Below are 10155 nucleotides of genomic sequence, written 5' to 3'. Positions count from 1 at the left end.
AAGATACTCAGCTGTGAAGGTAAAAGCCTGAGGCACTTGGAAGTAACTGGCAATTTCTACTACTCATATTTCATCTCAGCTTCACTCGTATCCCTGCTCCATTAAAAGGCAAAAGAAAACCCAAAAATGAAAACAAAACCAAAAAACTACCCCACCTAAATCCTGGAAACTACATATAAACCTGCAAGTATGTTACAAGGAAAGAGGGCCACTGCTGTTTTCTCAAGCAAGGATGCATTAACTGAAAAGCATCACTCTGTGCCCCCATTACAAAGCCATTGGGAAAATAGAACTCCTGGAAAGCATTCTTCCAAGTAAAGCCATCAATATGCCGTAGAGAGCAGCAGCTCTGTCCTCAGGAAGCCGGGGGCCATGCCTTTCCWACAAACAAGAGCCTCATGGATTCTGTCTCCCTCAGCCCCTTTTTCAACTGCTCTTCCCCCTATGGATGCCCAGTGCTTGCTGAGGATGGCCACAGAGCCATCCTCTCTAGGAGCCACATCTCCAGCACTGAATMCCATCTTTTATTWCCCCCTCCCCCTGCCTCTGCTCTTTCCCACCATGCAGAAACCACTGAGGGATTGAGAAAAAATTACCCAAAAAGGCAGTCAAAAGTCTTTTGCCCAACTATAGGCTTACACTTAAGATTAAATTCTGTCAGTCATRTAAATGGTGAGAAAAGCTGAACAATGGAAATTTTTACACAGGATGCATATATATTTTATTTTGGGAACAGCATTAAAAATTGTTTCTTAGTCTAGAATATCTATACAGATTTCAGAATATAGAGAGTGCCCTTTTAAACTCAATTTTTTGTCAAATGTACAAAAACATTACAGAGAAACAACTGTTAATCAAAGCACAGTAAATGGATGCCATTTTTTCAACAGTTCAAAACAGTCTTTAAACCAGTGCAAATTTTATTGCATGAAGCTTTCCAGCTCATTTAATAAATTCATAATTTATTCACACTACATAATTTCATCCTTGTTACATTACAGTTTATTTTAAGCTCCTAACAGGAGTTTAATGTGCTTCTAAACAACACCAAACAATCCCTTTTATTTGCACCATCGGTTGATGCAGACTGAAAGAACAAACAAAAACACCATCCAATTCTCTCATGAAYGCATCACAATATACAGCACAGGAGACTACAGAACCAGAGCCCAATCCAACCCTTCCATTTCAACACTTAAAACGGTGCTTGTTTTTAAAAATATCTGTAATGAAAGCTGATATACAGAATGCATTTTTAAGATTTTTATTAGTTGAAAGGAAAAGAGAACCCTTTTGTTTAAAATGTAGTCATATGAATAAGATGACCTGCKTACTGTTAATGAAATAGAAGTTATCTGCATTGAAATAACTGTTGGATTAAGTTTTAAAAAGAGAAAACTACTGAGCGGATTCTTCAGTTCCTTTAAGAATTCATTTAAAAATATAATTTCTATGATCTAATTTAATATACATGTTGAAAAATATCCCCTATGTTGCAGTTATTCAAGGAAAGCAGTAAACTCAATGAAAGGTATATTCTTTCAGCTGCAGCAATACAAAAAGCCATTAATTCACAGTTAAAATAGAATAAAATTTCTCATTCACAAGTGCAATATAGCTTGAGCTTAACCAATGTGAAATTCCACCAGGAACAAGAATAAGTTACTTGCAAAATTAATTTAGTTCAAAACACATATACTAAATAAAATGTTTTCCATTTTAACTGTATTGTCTAAACTTGAGTTATATAAAATGTGAAGACAGGACATGACTTAAGTAACATACACATGCTCCTAATAATATGCAGTCAACACTGCAGCCACATCAGTCTCCTAGGCCTAAAGGGTTTCAGAGTTGTTAGATTTTGGTGATGTGCCAGAATAAAATTCATAAAGAAAAGCTTTATAACTTAAGAATCATTATTTTAAACATTTAAGATCTCATTTGTTGTTTTAATTCTACAAAAAAACAGCTATTTTCATACAAATATATGTAACTAATTTGTAGCTGGGTGAAAGGTGCAAGATAATATCTTCTTTGCAAAACTGGCTGCAGTTCAACATCCTTAGGACAACAATTCAAGGAAGTTTCTCCTTGATAATTGTTCTTCCAATACAAACTTTCTAAGTTCGTAGGTGTACATCCACTGTTTTTATCAGGTTGTTTTACACCCTCACTCTGCACACACATTGCATGTTTTGAAGTTAATGCTGATCTGCAAATGTTCTGCTCAGGTTGTAAGAGTGAATTACAAAACACAGCCAGAGGAGCCATCTCCTCCTGAACACTGGCTATTGAGCTACTAGAAAGAGTATGTGGAGGCAGGAATTTTGCAAGAGAGCAAAATGCTACTTCTTCTGTGTACACTGACAGGAAAATCAAGCTTATCCACATCCCTCCTTCACAACACTGCCCAGATCAGTAATGTGTTATGGATTCAGATAAATTTGTATTCCTAGGAGTTGGATGTCAAGGAAATTAGAAGCATTTGTAGGTAACTAAGTCATCCTCATGTAGCCCAAGAAGTTTATCCTGTCAAGTAAATTGCAGAGAAGCGTGCCTTTAGTATCCAATTTTCAGAACAAAGTGTTTGCGATGCACTCACAAAAAAGCTTTTGAAACCTTTCCCTATTTATTTTTGGCCAGATTTTTGAAAGTTTTACTTTCTTTTCCCCAATAAAAGCATCTTTTCAGATGAAAACAAATTGTTTTCAGAGATCTCCCTTTTCATCTGAGCTAAGGATTACATTAAAGAACCAACTGATTAGTTAGCTACTAAAAAGTTAGCATTAAAAAATCCCTATTAAAAAGGATAATGTCTTCCTTTTTTTAAATTCTATATTAAGGAATCAATTCCAATATGCAGATTCAAGATTTCAAGTAGCTACATGCAGGACTTCTACTGCACAAGGAACAGAGGTTAATTTGTAGTGTATAAAAATGCCAATAGGCAAGAATAAATTAAAGCAAGTTCAGTCCTGCAGCTATCTTTTTCTTTTCTGGCTTTAGTTTTGTTTGGATTTTTTTGTTTGTTTAGTGTAAATACGTAGGAATATTTTAACATTTAGTACTAGGCATTGTGACACAATCTGCTTTGCTGTMTTTACAACACTAATACAGATGAGAAAGTTGTTTGGAAATGAAGATGATGTATTTACAGAAATTAGTTCATAAGAATATTATTTACTATGTTTTAAGCTATTTGGATGTCACATACCTAAAACAGCACTCACTACACAGATTTTYCTTGTAATTTAGTGAGCTGGAAGAATTTAAGGGTAACTAAGACTTGATTCCTTGCAAGTTGCATCACATAATCACAAGTTTCTCCACTTAACACTCAAAAATGTCTTTGTGTAGCTGTCTGTTGAAAATTAACATATAGAGTTGCACAGGAGAATTTGCTGGCTTTGATTTGTAGAAATATTAAATTGTTTGGACCAATGCTTTAGACAAGTTTTAACTTCAGAAAGATTGAACAATGTCAATTATGTAACTGGAGAGGAAAAGATGAAAGAATCAAGGACTGTTCTTTAATTGTGATGTAGGTCAGACATCTGCAAGCAACTATGCATAAACCCAAAGAATACAGAATTTTAAAAAAAGTCATTGTGTGCTTTCTTGCTTTTAGCTGTTGAGAAAGCACAATAGTTTTATCAGGAGAGAATCTGTCCAGGTAATATCCCCATATTAACTTAGAATCAGCACTTTTAAATAAAATACTAGGCATCAGTGTATGATGCAAATGTATTTTGTCAAAAAATAGTGCAAATCCTTTGTTTTCGCCTCATGAAAACAGAAAGTTGGTTTTATTGTTTCATGTTAAAGTTGTTCCAGACAGATCTTCATCCCTCATAATTTTGAAGAATGAAAATTTTTAAGAGTARTATCAAGTAAATACATTCATACCCAGATGCAAGTAATATTTTAAGCTATGCTCCTTTTACATGCTACAAATATCTTTTTGTCTCTAGGAATTATTCCATTGTGAAAGCCACACCAYTAAATTTCAGCAAAAACCTGGAATAAATCTTATCATATTCTTCAAGTAACAGAAACATTTTAACTGGTGACCAGTGTCCAGGCTCTCCTTGCCAAGAATATGACATGACTACTGTAGTCAATTAAAAATGTGAGGTGAGGAAGTGTCTTATCTACTGCACACAATCTTAAAGATGGATACCTCTTTTCAGATCATACATATAAGCACTTCATTCCTGCTAATATACACCTTGAAGACCACATTTATAAATACATTTTAATTGAAATATTGAATCTGGACTATCAGTGCAAAACAATTAATCCACAGGCTAGTATGAAACCAAGGGAGAGGGTGATAAAGAATTCAAGGAAGACACGTTTTAAGCACACGTACAAATGGTATAAAGCATAATTTTTTTCAGGCAGTATCTGTTGACAATCCTTTTGCGTATTCTAATGCCATTTGAACTTCCTACCTAATTTTTAGAAAGCCATCCGATTCTGAGCTGCTTAGTGTAGAAGCCTATCCTCCTTTGCAGAAAGCAGCCTGTACTTTCACAGGATCTTACAATTTATCAGATAGAGAATACAAGGAAGTTCAGCGTCAGTTTCTGTTTTCTCTCACCCATAGACACACATTATGAAAATGTCAGAAAAAGATAAATCAGAATACTGAMGGGGACAAGAGTCAGGAGAAGGGTATCAATTTTAGGTACTATGATCCAATGAAAGCAACTGCATTGCAGCTTCCAATCCAAGGTTTCAAATATTTACATTCATACAACCATGCCACACACCAATCGAAGGATCCCTCTCTAGGTAAAGACTATTTTAAAGAAGCAGTGAAGAATCTGAGTACTGGAAAAGTATTTAATTMAAATACACAAATAATGTTGGCCCTCAAGAAAGTCTCCAACTGTAGACTGCTGTTTAGCCATCACCTTTTTGAACCAATTAAAGAATATATATGGGGACAAAGCAGATCAAACACTGAAATGAAGTCATAACTTTAAAACATTTTGACATACTTTACAATGTGCCTATGAGATGAAAGAGAAGAATATACATTGCAGCTCAGTGAAATTGCTTTGACAAATTGCCCAATTAACACTTTTTGGGATTCAAAAGTGTATATATTGCCATGCTTCTGGTTTGTTCACCTCTGCTTCTGTCTCTCAAAAGTTTAGTGTGCACCTTTCTTGTTTTTATATTAGAGGTGCTCCAAAGCACTTCCTGCAACACTCAACCCTGCTGCTTGGTGGAGCATCTATTTTCTGCATCTTTTCAAGAACTTCACTTGGTAGTTTTTCAAGTGCAAGTCTGTATTCACTATCAAAGACCTCTGAAATAGAAAAAGCACAGTCGAGGTTAYTTAAGAAACAGTGTACAATACACACTACTATTCCTATAAAATGCTTTTGATTATTTTTATGTAGTAACAAAATTATCTTCACTAACTAGATGCAGATTTTTTTTTTCAAAAGACACCTTCTCAGAGGACCTGAAAAACATCTCCATAAGATGGTGTGACACCACAACCCATCACAGCAGACACACATTGCTTCTTTCACAGTTCCATTTGCCTTATGCTCCTAATGTATTTCCCCTATTMCATGAGGAAGTCACTTTGATTGCATAGTATCAAATAGAAGCCAGGATAGGAGAGAAGAGGAGAGGGTAGGAAACCAGGTGTTTGGATAACAAAGGTCTAGTATGTGGGTTGGAGAAAGACAAGACTAGAAACAAGCTTTCAGACATGAGGAATGAAAGCTTCAAGCTCTTCAACAGTCTTTGTTTAAAAGTAACCCATTATTTCAAACAAAGTGTAAATTAATGGTCCCATCTGAATTGCATTTACATAAAAGCAACATCTAAAAACTGACAGCCCAGTACTTTTCACTACAACACAACTGAATCTTACAAACTCACAGATGAAAAGTCAGTTTTGTACACTAGCTTTCATAAAAAATATCCACAGGCACTACGCATTTCACAGTATTTTTTACTTACCAATGTCAATATTTTCTCTTCCAAGAGACACCAGAGACAGGAAAAGAATTTCCCTGTAAAAACTCCTAGGGGAATATTTTGAAGGGTCAGTTAATGAAAGCACCGACTATTCTGTTTACAAAGTCAATATTGAAGACTTCCATTGTGTAGTTTCTGCAACTGTTCTGTTAACCTTGCTTGTGAAGAAAGTGATCAATCTACAAGACTACTAGCTTAAGGTTTTCTGATGCATGAATACTTTTACTTAATGAAGAAAGCTGTATTATTGCCAGATCCTAGCAGTTACATTTTCTATGAAAAATTCCTCTGCTATAGAAATGCTAAACAAACAAGAAATATGAAATTAAACACCACTTTCTTATTTATTATTAATTCATTCTGGCCTGACCATGAAGCATTGTGTGGGTATGGCTTTTTTTCAGATCACTCATAATTTTTTGTTTCAGAATGCCATTTCTATCACAGAAATGGATACCACTAAATAATCAGATATTATTTGTTTCCYTTGTGGAACTCATGAAGATGCTTCTCTAGGCAGATCAGTTTGTGTTTCTTTTTAGTAACTACAAAACACAGAATAAAGATGACTTAGCATAACAGACTTCAAAGATATCTTTTTTCTGCTACAATTTACTTCAGAGCCTGTGCTTTTGTACAAAGCTTTGCTTGAACTGCAGTGCAGGTTACAAAATATACCCTACAACAATTATTTACATGTCTTTCTCTCTTTGTGGATCATGCTGCATCCACTATGCATACCACATAGATAGCACTCCAATTACTGCTAGAGATTCAAAAGACATAACTAGGGASAATATTTCACACTCACTGCAACAGGATGCAGTACACTTGCATTTATCAATTTGCTAGATCTGGAACAACATAAAAAGCTATTAAATTAATACCAGCATTTTCCTTAYTCATCTGTAAAACATCCATTTTTACTAAAGAATCATATTTCATCCATTTGATCTGGATGAACTATGCATCTGGATACAGAGTGCATCTGTTTGTAAGCATGGGCATAAAAATATGCATGGTTTTGGTGGACATAAATGAAACCAAATCTTCTCCAGAGGTCGTTATGAAATCAACACTAGAAAGGTATATGGTCTGATCTAATTTTTAGTGCAGAGAAAAACAAAGAAGATACTATCTCTTTACCTCTGTCGTTTCACATCTGGCTTAACTTTCTGTAGGAGGAGGTTGATGGGCTTAATRACATCATTGTGTTGAATACTTAGTTTAATGTTGTCTAACAAAGTGTTTGTTGCCTCCTGATCTTCTTCCAGTGTGGAGGGTCTTTTTTCAGAAGAATCTGGGAAGTGCAACCATATAGACTATTAAGCGAGATACATAGAGAACCTCTACTCAATCTACAGGAATTTGTTATAATGGAAAGACTTTGTCTGCTTACAGTCTTCACTCTAAAGTAACTTTACCCAAAAGAAACAAGATGTATCAAGTATCCATGGGCAAGAGATCCCCCATGACAGAGAAATAYGAGAAGAATACCCAGAATCAGATGTTGCCTGTGATGGTTGGTTAGCTCASATTTCTTGCTGTATTTAAAAATTAAGCTAACTGTGACAACTTTTAAGTTCACTTRGGAATAATTTTTACACAACGGAGAAGAAACAGAAGTATCACTTTTCTTAACAAAGAAACTTTTCTTATCAAAACCCYCCTAAAAAGCCACCTACAATTAACTGGTAGCTTTTGGATACATATTGAAATAGTTAAAGCACCATTGAATCAAACAGGAAAGAAAATGATCAAGACATTTACCATTATGATTTGTTACTTAAAATGCCATGTTCAGAATAACACTKAACTAGTGTTTTCCGGAAAACAGTGATTAATGAGGAAATAGTATGTCTGTGTACTGGCAAAKATGTAAGTCTACAGATTAGGCAGTAAGCACATGGTGTGTAAATGAATTGCAGACCAAGTCTAGTAATCTTCATCACATCAACATGATGTTTTCAAAAACTTGACATACATGATGTTATACAAATGCAATTTTGTGTTTTCAAAATATTTTCTGACACTGCTATATGGCCTATCAACAAAGCCACRTTTAAACCAGGCCCCTTGCCTGTTTCTTCCATAAAAAACAGGCCTTTTGCTCCTCTTTTTACATCTATATATATATTTGTGCATCTTCAYACATCGTTAGATGATGTAGGAATGCTTTTCATCTACTGTGGTTAAATCAATACGCTTTGTAGAATCTGAGGGAAATACCATATGTTCTGTAATCTTGACTGYGATTTTCTGATCAGTGTCTTCATTTTTAGGACATTTTTCAATAATTTAATTTGTTTTTAATGCCTTAAAACTAAAATTATCACACTACATTACAGTCTGCACTAACTGCTTTTAGTGCAGTTTTTAAGAATTAAAACATAGACTCAAAAGTTTAGGTCAACAAAGGTTTTTTCATGATCAGAAGCAATGAAATCCTGAATTTCTTATAACCAGTCTGCCAGTTTTCATGCTATGCAAAGGCTTTCTTAGACCTTACTTTTTGACAAGAGGGGTGACAAATGTACCTATTAATGGCACTTGTAATGYTTCATTAATCTACAGAAAAAAAAGATACTCTTTTGTAATACAGCTTTCTTGTACATGCCTGCATGGCTTTCCCCAGATAACGCAGTGAAACCTTCAAATCAGGGGAGGCTCATTTAGTACCTCTAGAYAGTATATCTAGAGAAATCAGCAATTTCTCCCACCCTATCTATAAATGTATAACATATGATGAATAGATTAAACTTATTTTCACAACTAATTGATACCTAGACTATGAGAAGTACCTAAGAGATTGCACATGCTTCACATATTAAAAAAAATTTCAAATTGATGGGCTTCATACACTTCAGCCACTATGAAACARTGGTTTCTTTCCACATCTCTGCTGCCTCTGTTTTCTGCAGTATTTGTTTTACTTACTGAGATTTCTCCAAGATATATACAGGGGCTCCCCYGGTTCTTGGTGGAGGTTGATATTGTCCCATAGAAGATGGATGTATACTAGCTTGCTRTCCTGAGCAAGAGATGTCAAAGGAAGCTAAAAAACATGAGGGAAATGAAACAGTTTTGAAAACACTAGTAGTGTAAACATTCTTTAAAAACCCTGCTCTTTTACAAATTTTGCAGATGAAGCTGATTTACTTAACTTGAATCTAACAAACAGAAGCAGATGATATCTTTTACAGTAAACTGCACTCAACCAGAGCAGTCACAAGTACAGCAATATTTMATTACGTTTTCTCTTTTATCCTAATGCATTAAGACCATTTAGCTTTCTACAGGCATCTGMAGAAAATATTTATGAATATCTATCTGGAAATATTTTTCGTGCACCAAACACCTTACTTGAGCTATACTACTTATCATACCATACCCCACCACGGTATTTCCTGACCTGGTGAACATTCTGGTATGCATGTCTTTGTGTTGCCCATCCCAAAAAGCAAAAAAGATTTTCATATGCATACAAATATGAACTRTTTATTTCCCTTAAAAATACATGCAGACAAAACAACAGTTCTAACAGTTATAAACAGTTAATTYATAAAATTAAGTGCCTCTGGAATCATTAATACAATAAGAATTACCAGGCAAGAAAAATTTACCACCTTCCTTCCTATTCTTCAATTAATGTTACTCTCTGGCTTTTTAAGAGAGACCACCTTGACTAGCATTTGAACGTTGTTTTCATTCATCCCCCTTCAAGAATCCTTGTAGAAAACAAACCCATCTACTTGTATTATAAAAGCCCAAGAACTTATATTCAGCTATTCAGAAACTACCTACCCAGTTTATTTGAACTCCAATTTAACTCACAGCAATACCTGCTGTTCTAACATGAGGAAGCCATTTACCTGCACTCCATCATTGCAGTGTTCAGATGTTAAAATGAGTCCAGGTAGGTTGCTAGGCAGATCCAACCTTCGGAAGTACCARACTAGGTTCCAGAAGATTATGGGGTGCTGATTGATGAATTTGGATGTATGAACTACTTGCTCTCCCTCATTCTCCAACAGTGATTCAAGCTCYTTATGCAGTACCAAGGGGCTCAAATAGGGTACAGATACAGGAGCAGGGTTAGGTCGTTTTAGTAAAGGATCCTAAAAACAGAACAACATGCACAAAAAA

At 35.0% G+C, this 10155-nt stretch overlaps 1 protein-coding gene across 3 annotated transcripts in view; it reads right to left on the bottom strand.

Annotated features, from left to right (window-relative positions):
* Window positions 1–684: 684 nt before the first annotated feature.
* The window catches only part of DENND4C (DENN domain containing 4C), a 70264-nt gene continuing 60793 nt past the window's right edge, over window positions 685–10155 (bottom strand). For all 3 annotated transcript variants that reach the window (XM_057373474.1, XM_057373473.1, XM_057373472.1), the window contains 5 exons: window positions 9882–10127; window positions 8947–9064; window positions 7156–7309; window positions 5992–6056; window positions 685–5323 (listed from right to left, as the gene is read on the bottom strand). In XM_057373474.1, the coding sequence (XP_057229457.1) occupies window positions 5187–5323; window positions 5992–6056; window positions 7156–7309; window positions 8947–9064; window positions 9882–10127 (720 nt within the window). In that variant the 3' untranslated portion in view covers window positions 685–5186. The remainder of the gene's footprint in view (window positions 5324–5991; window positions 6057–7155; window positions 7310–8946; window positions 9065–9881; window positions 10128–10155) is intronic.

Source organism: Malurus melanocephalus, unplaced genomic scaffold, assembly GCF_030028575.1.
Source record: "Malurus melanocephalus ecotype Western Australia unplaced genomic scaffold, MMel_1.1 scaffold_198, whole genome shotgun sequence".
In the NCBI taxonomy this organism is placed as follows: domain Eukaryota; kingdom Metazoa; phylum Chordata; class Aves; order Passeriformes; family Maluridae; genus Malurus; species Malurus melanocephalus.
Note: the sequence above shows the minus strand (reverse complement) of the source record. Positions and strands in the feature narration are given on the sequence as shown.